The sequence below is a fragment of the Eleutherodactylus coqui genome, chromosome 1 (assembly GCF_035609145.1).
Source record: "Eleutherodactylus coqui strain aEleCoq1 chromosome 1, aEleCoq1.hap1, whole genome shotgun sequence".
NCBI classification, from domain to species: Eukaryota; Metazoa; Chordata; class Amphibia; order Anura; family Eleutherodactylidae; genus Eleutherodactylus; species Eleutherodactylus coqui.
The window spans coordinates 238,052,972-238,075,521 of record NC_089837.1 but is presented as its reverse complement, the minus strand read 5'-3'; the positions used below and the strand labels follow the sequence as shown (position 1 = coordinate 238,075,521).

The 22,550-nt window shown below is 41.7% G+C and overlaps 1 protein-coding gene across 1 annotated transcript in view; it reads left to right on the top strand.

Annotated features, from left to right (window-relative positions):
• REV3L (REV3 like, DNA directed polymerase zeta catalytic subunit) overlaps positions 1 to 17,100 on the top strand; it is a 242,726-nt gene extending 225,626 nt beyond the window's left edge. The window contains exons 27-32 of the mRNA XM_066607067.1: positions 1,042 to 1,156; positions 5,036 to 5,173; positions 8,956 to 9,146; positions 9,528 to 9,774; positions 12,929 to 13,147; positions 15,958 to 17,100. Of these exons, the coding sequence (XP_066463164.1) occupies positions 1,042 to 1,156; positions 5,036 to 5,173; positions 8,956 to 9,146; positions 9,528 to 9,774; positions 12,929 to 13,147; positions 15,958 to 16,098 (1,051 nt within the window). The 3' untranslated portion in view covers positions 16,099 to 17,100. The remainder of the gene's footprint in view (positions 1 to 1,041; positions 1,157 to 5,035; positions 5,174 to 8,955; positions 9,147 to 9,527; positions 9,775 to 12,928; positions 13,148 to 15,957) is intronic.
• Positions 17,101 to 22,550: the final 5,450 nt, after the last annotated feature.

Genomic DNA, 22,550 nt, shown 5'->3' with positions numbered 1-22,550 from the left:
ATTGTCGGATAGCAAGCCGTGCGGACAATCCACAGTACAGAAAACCCAGAAGTACAGAGGATGCCGCCTGCCCGCACAGGTATGCTGGGTCTTCAGCCGCTGGCAGGGTCAGATTCTGCTGTGGGCTCCCGGATGCGGAATCTGACCCACCCGTGGACATGAAGCCTAAGGAAATGCAAGAGACCTTCGCTCACAAGTACCAGGTACTAAACCACCTGCTAAACATTGTATTCAGAGTCTGGCTCAGAAATAGCGCCAAACCATTACTGTATATGGTGGATGACTATGATTGCCAGAGGACTTTTGGACCCACTGCCTTACTTTATGATGGACGAAGCACCCTTTCAGGTCGTGTGAATTCACATAATATGAGGTATTGGTCCACTGAAAATTCCCACCTGACTCACGAAAAACCAGTGCATGGCCTGAAAATTGGTGTTTGGTGCTAAGTGTCAGAAACCCAAATAGTGGGCCCAATTTTCTATGAATTAGCTGAATACCATGGCTTATCATTGAACAGTTTTATGAACAACTAACAGAAAAAAAAATTGCTCTGCATTTTTCAACAAGATGGGGCAACATGCCACACCTTCTGTGACCCACTAACACGGGTTCATGAACTGTTTGCAGAAGAGCGAACTGTGAGCAGGGGGTCATGGCCACCACATTCCCCAGACTTGTCCACCTGTGATTTTTAGATATGTGGAAATGTAAAACACAAAGTATACACCAATCTGTATACCCTGGATGAACTCCCGGAAAACATCGCGAACCCTATCCGCTGGAGAGCCACCGATGTGGCCAGAGGTGCATAGAAGGGAACAGAAACCACTTTCACCATTTGTTTTTTCACAAGCTTGATTGATTTACTCACATGTTGCAACTATCTACTTACCCGCTCTTCCTATCACAGTATTGTCGGACGCTGGCTGCTTTTCCGTGGCCCACCCTGCATTTTACCGCATGTTATCACAGATTGTAACTCTGGATGAATACAGCCTTTTGATAACTTACACTGTATATTATCCTTATATTTTGTAGTATGTTTGTTCTGCTGAAAGGGGCAACAAAGGAACAGTCCTTCAAAATAGGGCAAGAAATTGCTGAAGCAGTGACTGCCATAAATCCAAAGCCGGTGAAGCTGAAGTTTGAGAAGGTAATATTATATGAGATTTTTTTTCCTATTGGTTGTCTCAGGGATTTCACTAGAAGGTTGAACCTTTTAAAGGGAATCTGTCAAAGTGAAAATGCAATTCAGTCTGCAGCCATCGTGTTATAGAGTAGGAGTGGCTGAGCAGACTGATATATAGTTTTAAGGGGAAAGATTCAGGATAACATTCATTTATTCATTTACTTGTCTGCTCATTCTGAACTTATAGGTTCGGTGGGCGGTCCTATCAGTGATTGACAGCTATCTGTGTATGACCCTGCATATAGAAATGGCTGTCAATCACTGATAGGACCGCCCACCGGACCTATAAGTTCAGAATGAGCAGACAAGTAAATTAATAAATGAAAGTTATACTGAATGTTTCCCCATAAAACGATATATCCATTTGCACAGCTCCTGCTGATCTATACCTGCAGTTTGGGCAACATGTGCAAGATGACCGGTTCCCATTAACAAATAGCAAGGGCATAGGGAGGTCAGATAAAGGAAAGAAGAAAGTAGCAAGAACTCGGCAGCAGTGGTATTTTGTGTCAGTCCATTGCTCTATTATGGTATGTTTACACAGGATGGAAATACTGTGTAATGTCTTCACCAGCGGTGCTGCACTCACTAGAGGCTGCTGGTTGAAGGATTGCACGAACAACCAAAGACTTTGGAGGCGAGCACTGTATCTTAGGAAATCAGCAGCGGGTATGCAGCTGATTTCAAGTAAAGATTCATATTGGATTTTGATTGTGTTTAGGTTGTGGAATTTGCTGCAGAATTTTCTTCTGTGGACGTTCTGCAGCATTACTGCCTGTGCAAACATACCCTAAAGCCTCCCTCATACAGGCGTTGGCAGTAAACGTAGCGTTTTTCTGCGGTTTCAGCAGCCCTGGCATGCATTATGCCAGCGGTTTCACCACAGCTGATAACGCAGCCAAGGAAACTGAAAAAAAAATCAAGTACTCACCTAGTAGACGTAGTCCGCCTTCCCTGCAGGCTTCCAGGCACTTGTCTGTGCCTGCAAAACATCTCTTGCTGCTAACGGGGTTTCAAGACCACTCCAGCAAGAGATTGCTATGTTTGGCTGGACCCGAGCCATTCATTCATTCATAGAATGCTACAATGGTAGAGTTGGAAGGGACCTCCTGGGTCATCTGGTCCAACCCTCTACTCAGTGCAGGATTCACTAAATCATCCCAAACAGATATTTGTCCAGCCTTTGTATGAACACTTCCATTGAAGGTGAACTCGCCATTGAATAGCTGTGACTATTGCATCCAGCGCTGGCTGTGCTCTGATTAGCTAATCCAGCTCCACTCAATTTCTTGCAGGAGGCGGGGTCTTAAATCCCAGTCACTAGCAAAGGATCCTTTGTCAAGTGCCTGGAGACCCGAAAAGCAGCGCCAGGGACCCAGACAGCACCCAAAACACGGCATCAAGTTCTGCCACATTTTCGGCAACGCTGAAACCGCTGCCCATTGATTTCAAAGATGGGACATGCATCGCTGTCAAAGCGCAGGGTGGAAGACGCTGCGTCTTGACACTTGAGTGAGCAGCCCCGTTGAAATATATGGGAGTGTTGTACAGCGTGTAGCTCTGTGCTGAAAAGGCAGTACTAAACGCTGTAAAAAACTGTCTTGTGAGGGAGGCCTTAAAGGGGTTGTCCCGCGAAAGCAAGTGGGGGTATACACTTCTGTATGGCCATATTAATGCACTTTGTAATATACATCGTGCATTAAATATGAGCCAAACAGAAGTTATTCACTTACCTGCTCCGTTGCTAGCGTCCTCGTCTCCATGGTGCCGTCTAATTTCAGCGTCTAATCTCCCGATTAGACGCGCTTGCGCAGTCCGGTCTTCTCCCTTCTGAATGGGGCCGCTCGTGCCGGAGAGCTGCTCCTCGTAGCTCCGCCCCGTCACGTGTGCCGATTCCAGCCAATCAGGAGGCTGGAATCGGCAATGGAACGCACAGAGCCCGCGGTGCACCATGGGAGAAGACCTGCGGTCCACCGTGGGTGAAGATCCCGGCGGCCATCTTCGCAAGGTAAGTAAGAAGTCACCGGAGCGCGGGGATTCGGGTAAGTACTATCCGGGTTTTTTTTTAAACCCCTGCATCGGGTTTGTCTCGCGCTGAACGGGGGGGCTATTGAAAAAAAAAAAAACGTTTCGGCGCGGGACAACCCCTTTAAGGGGTTTTTTTAAAGATTAAATATCTAGTATTAGAATTAGTATTAGAATTCCACGGGTCTTTTTTTTTTTAGTAACGGTTTGTATGTGGTTAAAAACTTGACTTGCTACTGATATGAAGCCAACATAATAAAGTACTTACCGTTCACAGCAAGTAAAGAAAAATGACTGAGTTATTATGTACAGAATTTTGACGTCTCACCAGTGTCCGGTTACTGGTCAACCTCCTTTGAAAGGACCCCCTGTATTAAAGTAATAATGTGAACTATAGTTACCCCTCTGTGGCCACCGAGATGCAGCGCTGCAGACCCTGTGATTGCTGTCACAAATGATGTCACAGGGAACCAGAGGACCTCTCATTGACCAGCACCACTTCTTCTCCTAGCATGAGAGCATGATGCCTGGAATTAGGGAATGTGATGCTGCAGTCTCTTATTGGCTGGAGTGGTCACCCGATTTCCTGTGACATAATCTGTCACAGCAATCACCTGGGCGGCAGTGGAGGGGTAAGTATACTACACTTTTATTATTTTAGTACCTGGGCTTACATTGAAGTAATCCCTTTTAATATGTGTTTTGTATTCCAATATTTCATAAATATGTCGGAAGTGGTTGGTTTTAGAGAGCTGAAACGCGGTCTAAACCTTCTGAAGTGCCAGATTTACATATGCAGCAAATTTGATGCAGATTGGACCAGTTGTTTGGCCATGCATAAAGAACAAAAAATTAATTTTTATATATAATGTAGGGTGTACCAAAAATGTATACACTATTACAGATGAAAAACTTCTATACAAAAGCTTTATCACTAGATTTATATAGACATCAAAGAATCGCTGTAAGTCATGTGTGACTTCTGCAGTAATATTATTTGCTCAACATGGTCACCGATCACATCGACACATTCTTAAATGTCCAGTGCTAGTTGAAAATGGCCCTGCGATACTCAAAAGTGTGCCTCCATTATTTTATTTGACTCTCCTGACAGCCACATGGTGGCTTTAGCAACCGTGCGGTTACTGGTTTATCTTTAGAGACAACATAATGCTACATATTACTGCCATTATTCAGTAGGATTTTTAAAAATGGCCTAGACAACCACCATTGAAGTGTGTAGACATTTTTGGGCTACCTTGTAAATATATACTAAACAATATATATTTTTAAACTGCCTATGGCCAAAAATATTAAGCGCCTACACTCGCCTGTTCTGACCCCCTGCAATTCCAGCGTCACATCTCTATTTCCCTGCCGAAACATCACAGGCGTCTGCAGCCAATCGGAGACCTCAGCTGTAGAAGTGAGTGGGTGTTACGGAAGCAGTTTGGCATAGTGAACTGCGCTGTTTCCATAACTTCTGATATAGAAACAGCATTCCATAGTGAGCTGCACTGTTTTTACATAACCCCTGTTTAATTCTGTGAGAGTTATGGAGTCATCGAAACGTTGAGCTGTTTACATAATTCCTACCAGCTTAGTAAGTGGAGAGTAGAAGGAAGTGGAATGGTGTGGGTTCCAGACGGGAGACCCAAAGCTATCAGACTTTTATGGGATATCCTAGAGATAAACCCTTCTCAGACGTATATGGCATACTACCCTAATTAGTACAAATGGGTAGGAACTGTATTGTCTAGTGCTGAGTGGATGGTTATTTTTTCCAATATCTACATATTACACTTCTACATCTTTCAGGTGTATCTTCCCTGTGTCTTGCAAACTAAGAAAAGATATGTGGGTTATATGTATGAAACCCTTGACCAGAAGGATCCAGTTTTTGATGCAAAAGGCATAGAGACTGTACGAAGAGATGCCTGTCCCGCTGTTGGTAAGGTAAGGAGCAGACAAAGTGTATAGATCTCGAAGAATGTCTTTAACCTCCTCTCAATGTGTGTCATACATGTTTCTAACATGTTGCAGGGGAATGTAGCTTAGCCTGCTCAATACACTGTGCGCCAGACATGTCATACAGTTGACACCCATCTGCAGCAACCGTGGCATCTATTCATTTAGAAAAAGGGGCTCTATTTCACCCCCACAGTGTGCTTGTAGGGTTCAAGAGGATGTCATGACAGCCAGTTGTCTAGAGACGGCCTCTAGGTCTGCCATCTTTAGATCCAAAGCAGGGTTTAATAGGATAATGCTCACAGCAGAGTACACATTAATATATATACAGGAAGTTTTGCTGTGTATTGTACAGGGGATCACATGTTCAAGTTTCAGAGGGGGGTGTAAAAAAATGGCTATTTAAAAGTTTGAAAAAAAAGACCATTTACCCATTGTTCATGTAAAAGAAATTTTAAACCATCAAAAATTAATAGAATTGGTATCATCTTTTATAAAAAAAATTGTCTAATATAACAAGAACTATATACAGTTTTGGATCATTGAATACAATCCCAATAAATTGTGCATACTCCTAGAATCGAAGAGTTGGAAGGGACCTACAGGGTCATTGGGTCAAACCCCCTACTCTATGCAGGATTCACTAAATCATCCCAGACCAATGTCTTTCCAGCCTCTGATTGAAGACTTCCATTGTAGGAGAACTCACCACCTCTTGTGGTAACCTGTTCCACTCACTGATCACCCTCACTGTCAGAACGTTTTTTTTCTAACATCTAATCTGTGTCTACTCACCTTTCAGTTTTATCCCATTACTTCTAGTCTTTCATTGTGCAATGGAGAATAGGGCTGATCCCTCTGGTGGACTGTGACAGCCCTTCAGATATTTGTAGACCGCTATTAAGTCTCCTCTCGGCCTTCTTTTTTGCAAACTGAATAATCTCAGATCCTTTAACTGTTTCCGATAGGACATGATTTGCAGACCCCTCACCATCCTGGTAGCTCTACTCTGAACTTGCTCCAGTAGAGAGGGATAATTACTTTGTGATCTAGATGGTATGCTTCTCTTAACACATCCCAGAACTGTTTTTGCCTTTTTGGCTGCTGCATCACATTGTTGACTTATGTTCAGTCCATGATCTATTAGTATACCCAAGTCTTTTTCACATGTGCTGCTGCTTAGCTCAATTCCCTCTCATTTTGTATGTGCTTTTTTCATTTTTCTTGCCCAGATGTAGGATTTCTCCTTTTTAAATACCATTCTGTCAATTGCCACCCACTGTTCAAGCTTTTGTAGATCTTTTTGAATCTTTAGTGTTAGCTATCCCTCCTAGCTTTGTGTCTTTGGCAAATTTGAGCAGTTTCCCCTCAATTTCATCATCTAGATCATTTATAAAAATGTTGAACAGTTCTTGGCCTAGGACAGAGCCTTGTGGTACCCCACTTAAGCCCTTCTTCCAATTGGATGTGTAGCCATTTATGACCACTCATTGACTACAATTGCTCAGCCAGCTATGAATCCACCTAATAGTTGTCTTGTCAATCCCATACTGTATTTGGTAGTTTTTTTTCAATAAGGATGGCATGAGATACCTTGTCAAATGCTTTACTTAAGTCAAAATATACTATATCTACCTCCTTTTCCTGATCGACCCAGTTGCTGATTCTGTCATAGAAGGAAATTGGACTCGCCTGGCATGACTTGTTTGTTACAAACCCATACTGGCTCTGTTTAAGTACTCCATTCTCTTGCCAGCCTCAATTCATTATTAGCTTTAGCTTTTCTGACATTTACCCTGCAGTTTTCTGCAGACTGCTTTATATTCTTTTTTAGATATGTCCCCTCTTTCCATTTGATAAGTACACGCTAAAAAGGAAGAAAAAACATTTATGTTTTGTGTTCATCCATCCTGGTACATTAAATGCTTTCTATTCTTTCTCTATTTGGAGTGTGTTTACATGGGGCGGAAATGCTGCAGTTGAAATTCCGTGGCAAATTCGACTGCGTTTCTGCATTTAAAACAGAGTCAAAATCCGCACCGTTGTTTTGGATGTGGAAATGCAGAGGAATTTGCCACAGAATTTCCTCTGCGGACATTCCGCAGCACTTCTGCCTCATGTGAACATACCCTTGGGGATTGTTAACGATTGTGCTTTGAGAGTCTCATTTCACAATATTTCCCAACCATCTTGGATATTTCTGTCCTTAAAAACATCCAACCATTGGATTCTTCCTATCCTTTTTCTGAATCCATTAAAATCGGCCTTTCTGAAATCCAACCTTGAGGTCTGAGTTTTCTCAGGTCTACCCCCCTTTTTATGCAAAATTCATGGATAGCATGATCACTGCCCCCTAAGGTCCCAGCCACCCTTACTTCCGCAACCATTCCCTCCCTGTTGGTAAGAATTAGGTACATGATCGCAGATCCCCTTGTTTTCTCTTCTACCTTTTGGAAGATAAAGTTGTCGGCAAGAGCGGATAAGAATTTGTTGGATCTATTACTTTTACCTGAGAGATTCCCAACAAATGTTTGGATAGATAAAATCTCCCATAATCCCTATGTTGTACTTCTTGGAGAGCTTGGCCATCTGATGTAGAAAGAGTTCATCAATATCTCCTGCTTGTCCAAGTGGCCTATAGTAAATGCCTACAATGGTGTCCTCGCTGTTGTTCTCTCCTTGTATTCTTACCCAAACAGTTTCTACAGAACTCCCATGCTCTGAAGCTTGAATCTCTGTGGAGTATGCTTTCCTAACATACAACACAATACCTCCTCCCCTTTTTTGGGTCTGTTTCTTATAAATAAGTTTAATCCTTCAAGCCTTGTATTCCAATCATGTGTATCATCCCACCAAGTTTCCGTGATGCCTATGACATCATATTTCTCTTCCTGTGTTAGGAGCTCCAATTCTACTTGTTTGTTTCCCATGCTCTGTGCATTTGTATAAAAACATTTTAGTTTGTGATTGGTGTCTCTTGCTCCTCTATTTTCCTTCTGAATTTTTTGTCTGTGTTCTTTCTTTCTAATTCTAATACCAAGCTTCTCAAATGTATTAATTAGCTGTATATTTTTACCTGGCCTTTCACTTCCCTTCCTCTATTGTTCTAGTTTAAAGCTCTCCTATTGAGTGTAGCTCTATTTGGGGTTGTTTTATTTTCCACCCCATCAAATTAGTTTTTTTCAGTTTCTCAGTACAAAGTGTTACTATATTGAATATTATAGGGGTTTTAAAAGTCAAATTAGTTTTAAAATATATTATCCCCATGAGTAAAAATTATTAAGCCAGTGAATACTCCCCTCTTACGGCTCACCGCAAGACCCTTGTTAGCAGCTCTGGGTCTCTGCTGTGATGTAGGGTTTACAGGCTGCCCTAACGCATGGAATTTTGGGACATCCCGAGGCGCCGAACAAGGAAGGTAAATATACATATTTTTTTATTTGCAGCACAAAGCGCCGGTTTTGTCAGGTCATAGTAACACACAGAAATACACGGACATTTCAACTGTGAGGAGCCAGTGTAGCTGAGAGGCAGGTCAGAATACAATTGCTTCATATATGAGTGGGCACAGTAAAATAATAGAGTTGGCATGAAATGTATATGCCTATATAAAGCCCTATCCATCAGAGGTATAAACTTAAAACTTAGAAAAGTTACTCTCCTAGGACAGGATATCCTTTTATTCCCAGGTTTTCTGTATTTAATAACAATGTAAGCCTTTCTCCAGAGCCTTCTTTTCCAAAGTTAGATTTTTTTCCTTGCATTTCCAGATACTTGAACGTTCTATTAAGCTGCTGTTTGAAACGAGAGATATAAGTCAAATCAAGCAATATGTCCAGAGACAATGTATGAAGCTTTTGGAGGGGAAGGCCAGCATGCAGGATCTTGTTTTCGCCAAGGAATACAGAGGAAGCTTTGCTTACAGGCCTGGAGCTTGTGTGCCAGCACTGGAACTCACAAGGTAATGTGGAACGGCCATACGACCACAGAAAGGGGGCTTGAGGTGACTCGTTCAGCTGTCTGATATGGTTTCATTCTAGCTGTGTTTTCATAAAGATTTTATTTTTAATAATATGACATTAAGATTGCCGTGCATATCGGCATCAAGCTGTCAATGTGCATAGTGCTTTCCTCATGAATGCTTAGTTTCCATAATTGATACCTAAATATGTGTTAGAAAGCACAGAGATTTTGATTTTGTATAGACATTGAATAGACTAGCAGCGATGTGTATTTCCAACATATGTTATTCCGTGTTGTAAAGCAGAATACTTAGAGGAAGAGTTCTTTGTCTTGGAATGTGGGCTTACTTAATCTTTACCACAGCTGTTCTTGTTCCCAGGAAAATGGTAGCATATGACCGTCGCTCTGAACCACGTGTCGGAGAAAGAGTGCCATACGTCATAGTATACGGTTCACCTGGAGTACCCCTTATTCAGCTTGTAAGACGGCCTATCGATGTCCTCCAGGACCATAATCTAAGAATAAATGCAACCTATTACATCACTAAACAAATACTGCCTCCACTAAACAGAGTCTTTTCTCTCATCGGAGTGGATGTATTCAGTTGGTTCGATGAATTACCAAGGGTAAGTACACAGTAGGCAGAAATCTGGCTTACATGCTTTGCACTACAATTGCGATGTGTTAGACACTCGTTTTGGAGAATTTGAGAAGGCGGGGTTGCTTCATGTGGAAGGGGTGTGCCTTAAATGCACATTTTGTCCTGTGTTCCAAGTATTTTGGGGCCAAATATGTTGTAAAGCAAAGCCAACTGATAGCTAGCTAAACAGTCTAAAGCTGCACCAGATTTCTCATTCAGCAGAGTCATTGTGATAAATTTTACGATTTTGGGGAGCGTTGGGGTCTCCTATCCGTCTAGCGCAATGCTACAGCCTTACTGCCCAGCCACAGCACCTTAGCAAGAAAAATGCGGATATGGAATTGCCCTTCTCTTCTTCCAGTATACCCAACAGACACTCAGCGGGGTTTAGTGGACGTGGTACCTCCAATAGTTGTCCCAGAAAGTCTGTAACCTCTGTCCAGAAGGAGTATATCATCGGACAGCTCCACATCAGATGGTTAAAGTTAGAGTTTTGTGTCTGACAGCGATGACATTGAGTTTTAGAGAGTCAATTCATCTTAGTCTGTTTGCTGTCTGGTAACCTGGGTGTATGATGTGTAGTTGGATCAGTTTGTTGGCTGCAGGTGAGACTGAAATGTAGGAGGACATTGCTGTACTCCACTCCTCTTCAGAGTGGATGGGATTATTTCCTGCCATAAGTCAGACACCCAGCTCTACATGGGAAATTTTAGCTTGAATGAGGTGCATATATATTAGTGAGATTAACCCCCTAGGTCCCTGCAAAACTCTTATCAAGGGATAGGTGGAAAGGGACTGATGTGACTCTGCAAATTGGGCATTGAGCGCATGTTTTATTTGAAGGTATCCGTAAAGGCTGGTTCTAGGGATCTGGTAAAGCTGCTGCAGCTGTCCAAAACGTCATTAATGTATACATGCTCCAAGAAGGTGATTCCAAGATCTATCCAAGTTCTACGTGTCTGGGAGGTTTAGCAAGTGTGGAAGTGCTCTATTACCCCATATAGGGGTTTCCAGGGGAGTGCCCTCATACCTAGTGATCTGTTTACACATCTGCCAGACTCGGGCGGGCAATCTGTGTATAGGGAGTAGTATAGTATGTAGATCTGTTTTTTTCCAGTACAATCCAGAGAGAGGTCTCAGTGCATTAAATGATGATCCAAATTTGGGAGGTCTGAAGCAGAGAGCAAATGTATGTAATTTGGCCCGCCAGGTAGTACAGTTTAAAGTAATGCCATGCCTGCCATATCTTTTGGGCGCTGTAGGGTTTCCAGACGGAGTTTCGCTCTGGCCCTTCCCCAGATGAAGGAGGGTAATATAGAGTTGGTTTTATTTAAAAAAAACTTTTGTGGTACTATTGTATCTGCGTGTTCCAAGCAGTACAGGAATTGTGGGAGGATTATCATCTTGACGATATTGATTCGGCCTGCGGCCGGTAGAGGCAACGAACTCCAAATCTTGCATTTATTCTGAAGGAATGGGAGGAGAGGGGCCACATTCTTATTGAAGCTGTAAGCAAAGTCTCTAGATATGTGAATTCCCAGGTATTTAAAACTTGGGGAGACTTGGAGATTGCATATCTTATCCCCCATGGTCCAGTCTCTTGTTTGCAGTGGCATAAACGTGGACTTTTGCCAATTTATGTATAGTCCTGAAAAATGCCAAAAACCTTTTAATCAAGCAGAGAGCATGTGGCAGAGTGTTCTCAGGGTTTGCCATAAACACAATCAAGTCCTCTGCATTTAGTCCGACTCGTTTGTCCCTTTTACTAGGGCCTTTTACTATGCCTTCATAAATGGAATTTTGATGGAGTAATGCTTATGTCTTTTTAACAATCTATATACAATGATTAATGCTTTAGTTTTTAAACACACCTTACAGTGTAACACTATGGGTGAAATGTTCACATGGATTTATTCAGTGGATCTGGTCCAATTCTGCATTGAAATCTGTATGCGTTACATAGGGATTTTGATGCAGAATTCACCTCATTTGAAAATCTGCAGCTTAAATTAGCAAGCTCTAGATTTCAAATACACATTACATGTCAATTCCACTTTGGAGTCTGCACTGATTTTTTTTTTGTTTGTCTGTTTGTTTATTTCATCCACGTTGTTTGTATTGTTAATGTGGTGGATTTTCTATGTGACGTCTGCTGAGTGTACAGATTGTCTGCAGCGGAAAATCCACTGTGGGTTTTGTTGCTGATCTGTATCAAATCTGCTTCTAACATGCAGATTTCACTTCTTCAAATGAGCTGGTAAAATACATGTCACAATCCACTTGTGGGATGTCGATTTTAAATGGGTAAAATCCACATAAAAATTTGCACCAAAATCCTATGTTACATACAGATTTTCTTTAGAATTGAGTCGTGGCCAATACTCCATTCATTCTTACATAACAGGTAAGAAGTCTTTAGCATATTTTTTCAGTTTTCAGAGTGCAATGTGAGAAACTATTTACCTGCTGCTTTCTAAAGTCCATCAAAAGCAGATCCCAAATTTGACAAATATACTAACTAACAAGTCAAAAACTGTCTAAAGATCAGGTATTTCTGGCACACATGGTGTTCATTTCACGAACAAATGTATATGTTTTTGATGGCTGTTTCTGTTAAAAGTGACCCTCTGGTTACGCGACATTTCTGTCCCTGGTGTTTTTTCAGTAGATGCTGTTTTACAAAACGGAAGTGAAATGGTTGAAAAAAATGCAAATCGATTTGTTTTCTGTCTGGCATTGACTAGGGCAGAATCTTGTAAAAAAACGAAAAACCTGCCAGACGGTCGCTTTAACCCATTCCAATCCAATTTGTATCCTGGTTTTCCTAGGGGGCTTACTCTTTTTCTGCTGTTATACAACGGAGCTATATGCTAGCTTAAGCCAGTACTGCATGAGGTGACACGTTGTACAGGCTCCAACAGCAGAGAGGCTGGCAATATACAGTAGGAGAACCCAGACGGACGTCTTCCAACATCGGAGCTATACACCCTTAAATCATAATGTCTTTAGACGTCAGACAGTGGATTGGAAAGGGTTAATGCCACACACAATCTGCCCGTAGACACAATGAATGTCTGAATATTAGTCATCAAACATACGCCTGCACTTAACAGGGAACTACATTTTGTTTCATTTGTCAGATCCAGAAGGCATACTCTGCATATTCCACAATGAGACATGAACTGGATGCAAGGAAAGGCACAATTTCTCAGTATTTCACGACTTTGCATTGTCCCATATGTGATGAACTGACACAACACGGGATCTGTAGTAAATGTAGGAGTCAACCACAGCATGTAGTAGTGATTCTCAATCAAGAAATTCGAGAATTGGAGTACAAGCAAGACCAGTTAGTCAAGGTAAATACATAGTTGTAAAATATGAAACTTAAAGTATGTATTATCTTTTTATATGCTAAGCTCTATATTAACTCCTGTAGTCCAAACCTTGTTGAAAGGGGACAGTCCAATCACTAGCATTACTGAACAGGTTTCTTGTTACATCATGATCCTTGCTGCCATGTAATAAACAAATAATCACCCACACAGTTTTTTCAATGTCATGATCTAATGTTGCATTCTTGAGGAACTCCTTGAACTATTCTTATCTCTATAATATTATGTGCATACATAAATGCAGGCTTTTGGTGCCTTAAGGCCCATTTAGACACAACGATTATCACTCAAAAGCCATCTTTTGAGCAACTGGGAAACAAAATTTTTGCTGCATCCATAAAAACACTTGTTCTTTCTTAATTTGAGTATGCTGATCTCAAATCTGAAATTTAGTTTTTCTCTGTAAGCTACAGTTTTTCTTGCAATTCAAGATTTTAGGTTTTCATCTTATGTTCAACATTTAGTTTAACATAATGAAGTAGGATGTCTTCTTGGGAATTATTCTGGTGAGAATATAATAATTTCTATAATACAGTAAATACACTAATACACTAAAGCATATGATTGCATCAGAATCCCTAATCATCACTAACAGCTCCAAGGTTTTTGGGAAACTTTTCAAGGTGACTGTTCAGGGAGTGAATTTTACCGCTCATGTTACATCCAATGTCGCAGAAAGCCAACAACATCCTTTGAACCAGAAGTTCATAGTTTTCTGCTTTTTTGTTGCCAAGGAAGTTCTTTGTAACTTCCATGTAACAGCCATGCTGCTTTCTCCTCCTTATTCATCTTCCTGGCAAATTTTTCATCACGTATGAGGGTTCGAATTTGAGGTGCATCGAACACATCTGCTTTTATCTTCTCGAAAGATAAGGCAGGAAAAGCAGAAACAATATGTTGAAAGCACTCACTTTCTCTATTCAAAGCCTTATGTTCATTCACCATATTTGGCATCCCTACTTCCAGAGCTTCAGGTTTTAGCCACTGCTTATGTGTCCAGTGTTTCTCCCGCGCTCGGCTGTCCTACAAACACAGAAAGCAAAGATGCTTTGTGAAACCTCTCTGTTCAAGGAGGAAATTTACCATTTTAAGATCCACACAAATGATTCAGTTATGCTCCTGAGACTTCAGTAAGTCGAGGACAACTTCTATATTATTATAATCTTCTCGCAGATGAGCTGAATGACCAATTGGAACCGCTGCATAAACATTCCCGTTGTGTAAGAGAACACATTTCAGACTCCGTTTAGAGCTATGAAGAAATAGCCACCATTCTGTTGGACTGTAAGTGGTAACACCTAACTAGCTGAGAAGACTACCGATGATATGACAGTAAACAAAGTGTGTGTCTTCGGAAAAGTCCACAAAAATTTGTTCACGCTTCCTGAAATGGGATACTTTAGCTGACCGATGAAGTACATTAATTTCTTGAAGCCTGGAGGCTAATAACTCTTTGATAGGCCCAAATCCCTTACAAAGTCATTTGATTCCGGTTGGCTAAACTGCTGAGGGGTTAATGACTGCCTGGCATCAGAAGAATATCCTTCAGATTCTACAACCATTTCCCCATGCATCTTATCAAAATCCTCTTGATCACCATGTTCACTTTCTTCGTCCATAGAAGAGACAAAACTATTGAAAACTGGAACCGGGAGTGTCTCAGAGTGTGGGATAGGTCGTATTGCTGAAGGAATATTAGGATATATGATCATACGCTTTTTTTTTCTTGCCGATGCCCTTTGTATTGGTCAGACAGAAATAACAGTCACTGCTGTGGTCCTTGGGTTCATGCCACACCATGGGAATACCAAAAGGCATGCCTTTGCGATGCAGAAATATATTGGAATAGTTCTAAAACCTCATGCAACAGAAAATGGAAAAAAAAAATTGTTCCCCAGTGTAATTGTTCTGTCTAAACGCGCTGCCGTTGTGCACTGTGTACTATTCGTTCATTGCTCATTTCTAGCAATCTAGAAATGAGCAATGAGCCTGATCAGTGCCGCACGCTGATTTTCTCAGCGAGCTGCATTGGTGGCATTCTTCCAGCCAATATCTCACTGGGACTTCCCAGCAGGATACCAGCTGAAAGCTCTTAGAACAAAGGAGCTGTATACAGAAGGCAGTCCTCCAGTTATATAGCAGGAGCCTTCATTTACACACTAATAAGCTCTTAAGTAGCAAATTAGCTACTTAAGACCTTATGCAAAGTGAAGGCTCAAAACTCACTCAAATTACTGTTTGAGCAAATTTTGAGTGATCATCTTGCTGTGTAAATACACACAATGATTATTGTTCAAAAGATTGTTTTTGAGAAATAATTGTTATGTCTCAATGGGCCTTTACTGTATATTTTGGTTGGAAAGGATTGTTTGACTGATTTAGGCTGCCTGTCCATAGGTGTTGCAATATCCTGCAGCGGATCTCCGCCACGGAAGCCGCCGCCAGGAAGCAGGAACCAGCTGAAGGATCTCCGCGGTGAGCCTATATGACAGATATTCGCATGCCGGCCGCGAGCGGAGAATCGCTAGGATTCGCCGCTTGTGGACAGGGGGGCTGAGCATTCCATAGCAACGCTATGGAAAGCATGCACTGCGTTCCCTGCGGCCAGGCTATTGCTGCGGGAACCGCAATGCAAAAACGCCCATGGACAGGCAGCCTTATGCTTTTCATTAGTTATCCAACTCTTGGTTGTCTCTGTTACAATAAACTGTCTCATGTAAAAACTGTGCGCTGTGTTAATGCTGGAGTTCACAATATCAATATTTTCATTCTAGTTATGCAAGAATTGCACAGGCTGCTGTGACCAACAGATCCAATGTGTGTCTCTCAACTGTCCAGTACTTTTCAAGCTCTCCCGAGTGAGCCGGGAACTTTCTAAGGGTCCCTATCTACGTCAGCTGCTTGACCAGTTTTGAATTGTGTTAAGAGTTGACCGGTGCTATATCTTTACATGTTTATCAGACTACAAACTATTGTGCATGGTGCTGTTTTGGATTGCATTGCTTTCATGATTTTTATGATCTGTTTAATATGACTATTATTCAGAATAACACTCATCTCCATCAGTGCTGGGGGTTAACCTATGTATTGCTATCTTTTTACAATGTACAAAGTATATTCTCCTTTTATTTCAACTTTGTAACATACAGTTTTATAATGCAGGTGTTTGAACAAGCTAGAGGAATCATTGTGTAAAAGCATTTCTTACAATAGGCTTTGGTTACTTCCATGATTCACTGCCTAGGAAGGAGCACTGAAATCTTCACTAGCAGAATACACCACTCTTGATACATGGTATCAAACCTCGGTTCAGTTCTAGGACACCCATATGATTTCTAAGTTTAAGTGCAAAATATTTTGTAAATAGACCTTTTTTTACTTTTGAAACAACTGAGTAAAATAATGTGCAATGGGATTTTATACAGTTGGTCGGTGTGTGTCCTCCATGTTTTGCTCCACTCATATGACATCTTTTGTTTTTGATCAGAATGTGCAAATTGTATTTCCGTGTTACATTTCAGATTTGTCATTTTCCTACAAAAGAAGAAAAAGAAAAAAAAAACGATATTGCTGTCTTGCTTTAGCTGTAATGGGGCATTGTGAGGAACTGTGCAAAGACCTTTTTTGTTATAAAACTGTGGGACTGTTGCAATACTTTAAATATAAGATTTATTCCATTTTGCTTGTTTTGTATAGACATTTCTATGGTTTCTAAATATGCTTATAATATTTTCTTTCCTTATGTACAGTTAAATCTTATTTGCCATCATCCTGAACACAACAGTGTATTTAGATTATTTGTATAACTGTATAAAAGTTAAAAAAAACAAAACAAAAAGAAATTATGTGGTCAGTGTATCGTTTTCTAAACTGGAAATTGTTTGAAAAGTTAAAATGAAAACAATATTAAAAACTAATAAAATATATAATGTGAATGATTTGGTTTTCTATGAAAAAAATGAACATTTTGTAAAACCTGTTGCATTTACAGTTGGCGCCAGAGAGGATGAACTCATTTATATTGTACAGCACTTGATAATCAGGAGAACCAGTAAGCATACAAAATGACAAACCGAATGGGCAATGGGCTTGTATGACTTTAGTAGCTTACAATCAATTTGTTTAACTGCTTTATTGTTGTTTATCCCTTAAATAGGTTCTCCAGTCTAAAATATGCCTAATAGTCTGTACACCCCTAAGAATGCCTGCTTAGACTATATGAATAGAACATGCCCCAAATGACTAATGTAGTGTCAGAGGGGATGGCATCCTTGTGAAGCAGGCTGCTTTGTTAAAGTAGTCCTCTATGTATGTGCTGCTACTGATAAAAGGCAAGTTTCTCCCAAATTACTGCACAAATACATAGAGTAAACATGCCAATATTCTTATCACTATGTTTTGCTACCCTCAGAGAGGCATGCAAGAAGGTGACAACAAAGTCAATTATTATATATTATATGAAGTTTTTGTATTTACACTTATTTAAAAAAAATGTTTCTATTGACTGGTATTCCAGAACTAATGTTACAATCGCGACAGCTGTTGTCTCCATTGTGCCCACCTCAGTAAGTGTTCCAAGGTGGTCACACATGATTAGCATTGCTTCTCTCTCTGCCCCACTGGGTATGTTAGGGGATCTGAAGCTTCAGCGTCTTCGCTAATGTCCGGAGAGATACTGAGAAATGATAAAGAAGTAGATCTGAGCATGTGTGACCATCTTGGACCAATTAACAGAGGTGAACACAGAATAGAAGCAGCAGGTGGCGCTGTTTAAACATTAGTGTTGAAATATCTGGGGATAGAAACATTTTTTGATAGAAACATTTTTTAATAAGTGAAAATACAAAAAAAGTTGAACTAACTGTAAACAACAATATTCGTGGGTCAAAATTGTTAAGGAAAATATAGAATACCTTTTAATCAGTGTTACACTAATTACTTATAGCACATTATACAGGTTTGTAAAGTTTGTTCACATTTACATTCAGAGTCTCTATCCGGGTTTCCATTGGGATTTTTATCACTTTTGAGAGCAAGAATCGCACAGCATACGCAGCTATTCTTTCTGTCAACATGAGGCCGCTTTCACACGGGCTACAAAATTGCGCTATTTTTTAGCGATGCGACAGTGCTACAAAATGCATGTATGGGAAGCCCATGGTTTCCAACGGTTTCCTTCACATTAGCAATGTTTTCATTGATTTAATGTTGCTAGAAAAAAAAATGACGAAATGCTCTATACTGACGCGATTTGCGATGTTTTGTAGCCCACGTTTCTCCATGGAGCCTCCTTGTTGCATAGCATGAACTTGCGATTTTCGTGCAATGCATTTTTAACATTAGAAAGTCCTATTAGGTTTCTCATAAGAAAATCACTGACACTTCAAAATCGCATGTACAAAGCTGCGATATTGCAGCGACTTTGTAGCGCCGATATCACTGTTGCTCATGCGAAAGAGGCCTTATGGAAACCCTGACTGACTTCATTTTAAGTTTATGGCGTCCGATGATGATGGGTGTGATCTGTTGCATGGAAGTTTCCCGAATTATGGAAATGACGCTCACAGTGGACATTGTGCAGATACTGGGCCAACAGGTAATTAAAAAAAAACTTTGGAAAAATACTTCTCATGTAAAAGCGAGTCAAGTCAAAAGGAATTCAGAAAATCTAAACAAATGAAAATATAATATTGTAAGAGCGTATTAGAAAAACAATATTAAGTATTATTCTGGGACCATATGAGATGGATTTTCGGTGGTCACGGAAAATCTAGTCCTTCCCATTACTGTATTATTTCATGAAAAAAGTTGGACTTGTTTTGACAAAGTAAGCCCACCTGCACACAGATTGGTCGGACCCCACATGCGGGATCTCACAGCCGCACATGCGCAGTAGAGATGACGCTGTGCCGTCGCTATGACGATGCAGCTCCCGCGACCAATCTGCAATGATGATTGCAGAATGGCCGTGGGACTGTCTTCTTCCATTGACTTCATTGGAAGCTGGCCGTGCGTAGCCCGCACACAAAATCGCGGCATGCCGTGATTTCTTTCCCGTGAGCGGAAAATCGCAATTCATTTCCGCTCGTGGAGAGGAGATCGCATTTGGTCATAGAATGCTATTGGTTGGATTTGCTGCAGAATACGGAGGCGGGGTGTTAGTTTACAAACTGAAGTAGCAGTAGCATAGTAAATTCAGTTACATTTAGGCCGCCTGCACACGGATGATTTTGCATTGCAAAATACCCCTCCAACATACAGTCCCTTGTAAAACATCTCACCCCATTTTTTCAGAAGATGTAATATACAGTCCCATGTAAAACACATCATATCTGCTCTTCTGCCCCATCCTACATACTCTACAGTCCCATATAAAATCTCTCCCAACCCCCCTCACCAGTACACACATGTAGATGAGCTCTGTGCTGCCTCCTATTATGTGCCACAATGTAGCTTTGTGCTCATTATCTTTAAAGCTTAATATGTTTTACAAATGTAACTTTTTATGCCTAGAATCTATAGGGATGAGCTTAAAGGGGTTGTCCTGCGAAAGCAAGTGGGGTTATACACTTCTGTATGGCCATATTAATGCACTTTGTAATGTACATCGTGCATTAATTATGAGCCATACAGAAGTTATTCACTTACCTGCTCCGTTGCTAGCGTCCCCGTCGCCATGGTGCCGTCTAATTTCAGCGTCTAATCACCCGATTAGACGCGCTTGCGCAGTCCGGTCTTCTCCCTGGTGAATGGGGCCGCTCGTGCCGGAGAGCTGGTCCTCATAGCTCCGCCCTGTCACGTGTGCCGATTCCAGCCAATCAGGAGGCTGGAATCGGCAATGGACCGCACAGAGCCCACGGTGCACCATGGGAGAAGACCCGCGGTGCATCGTGGGTGAAGATCCCGGCGGCCATCTTGCTAAGGTAAGAAAGAAGTCGCCGCAGAGCGGGGATTCGGGTAAGTACTAAACTGTTTTGTTTTGTTTTTTTTAAACCCATCCCTTGTGTTTGTCTCGCGCCGAACGGGGGGGGCCTATTGAAAAAAAAAAAAAGCTGTTTCGGCGCGGGACAACCCCTTTAACTCTAATATGACTTGGGCTGCATTGGCCTATTCCCACATCTATAATACAGCTGTGCAGGGGACATAGTAAAAATAATAATCTTTATTTGTATAGCGCCAACATATTCCGCAGCGCTTACATAGACAGAGGAATACAGTAAGACAAAATACAAAAATTACAGAACCATAGTTACATATAGTAATCAGTTGATGGAAACAATAGGGGGGAGGGTCCTGCTCCAACGAGCTTACATACTACAAGTAATGGGGTGATACAGAAGGTAAAGGGGCTGTAGATGTGCACAGTATGGCGGGGTGGAGTGTGAGGGATTCTACACACATAGACAATGGTCAGACATTTGGCCGTGTGACGGCTGAATCGGTATGACTGCAGGAGCGGTTTATGATGGCTAGCAGGGATTGCAGTCACTAGGACAGAGAGCATGTTATCAGGCGGAGTACAGAGGGGTTTGTTTAGGGAATGCGGTATGCCTCCCTGAAGAGGTGCGTTTTTAGAGCACGCCTGAAGTTCTGCGAGTCCTGGATTGCTCGGGTATCCTTTGGTAGTTCGTTCCAGAGGACCGGTGCTGCTTCGGAGAAGTCTTGGAGGCGGGAATGAGAAGTTCGAATTAAAGGGGCGCTCAGTCTGGTTTCGTTAGCAGAGCGGAGAGCCTGGGCTTGGTAATGGATTGAGATGAGGGAGGCAATATAGGGGGGGCGCTGCGCTGTGGAGGGCTTTGTGGATGAAGGTGGCGAGTTTAAATTGAATTCTGTATTTAACAGGCATCCAGTGCAGTGACCGGCACAGGGCAGAGGCGTCCGAGTAGCGGCTGGATAGGAAGATGAGCCTGGCTGCCACATTCAGGATGGATTGTAGAGGGTAGAGTCTGGTGCAGGGGAGGCCGATCAGCAACGAGTTGCAATAATCAAGCCGAGAGTGGATGAGGGTAACAGTGAGTGTTTTTAGTGTGTTCACAGTGAGAAAAGAGCGGATTCTTGCGATGTTCTTGAGGTACAGCTGATCTGTTCGGGCGAGAGATTGGAATTAGGGGGTAAATGATAGATTTGAGTCGAATATGACCCCAAGGCAGCGGGCGTGTTGTCTAGCTTTCATAGCTTTAGTAGCAAATACAAGATTGGAGCCCATCATGGCAAATGCTTTTCCACGATGGGATTCAAACTCATTTTGGGTATTGAATATATAATCGTAGGGCAGCACAGTGGCTCAGTTCAGTGCTTAGCACTCTTGACTTGCAGCATAGGGCAATGAGGTCAAATTCGACAACATCTGCATGGAGTTTGTAAGTTTGGAGTTTGCATGGGTTTCCTCTGGGTTCTCCAGTTTTCTCCCACACAAGAACATGCTAATAGGTGAATTTAAAAATTGTGAGCCCCAATGGGACAGAACTAGAGATGAGCGAGTATACTCGCTAAAGACAATTGCTCAAGCGAGCATTGCCTTTAGAGAGTACCTGCCCGCTCGAGACTGAAGGTTCAGATGTCGGCGCGGGGGAGCGGTGAGTAGCGGCAGTCAGCAGGAGGGAGCAGGGGGGAGAGAGAGATCTCCCCGCTCTCCCCCGCAGCTCCCTGCCCGCTGCCGGCACCCGAACCTTCAGTCTCGAGCGGGCAGGTACTCGCTAAAGGCAATGCTCGCTCGAGCAATTGCCTTTAGCGAGTATACTCGCTCATCTCTAGACAGAACCTAATATCAACTGATGTAAAGTGCTGCATAGTATGCAGGCACTCTATAAAGGTGAATATTAATAATATTAGATAAGGTCTGGACCTAAAGCAAACATATTGCATGTGTTCCAAATACTGTACAGTCTTCCCATAGGGCTAAGTAGTAGCTCCTGCAGAGAAAATGAGCCGTGGAAGGCAACTTACCCTGTGCTACAGGTTTCTGAAGCTAAACCCTCTAAATAACAGCCATTTAAAAAATGTTAACACTTTTCAAGAGCCATAACGTTTTTATTTTTGCGCCAACATAATCATAGGGCTAATTTTTTGCAAACATTCAATGTGTAATGTATTCACAAACATTAAAAATTAAGTTGGGTGTTACAAGATTCACGCTGCGGTAAAAATGACATGTTGTTCATGATTATATCTATACCAAAATAATATGGATTTTTAAAAACATTTTACTACTTTAAAAAAAAAAAAAAAAAGTAGGGAGGGGTCTCTTTCTGTTGCCGCATACAGAGACCCATAACTTTTTTGTTTTTTGATCTGTAGGCCTGTGTGAGGGCTTGTTGTTTTTTTGTGGGGGGAGCTGTAGTGGTTTGTTTTTTAGTTTCTTTTTTTG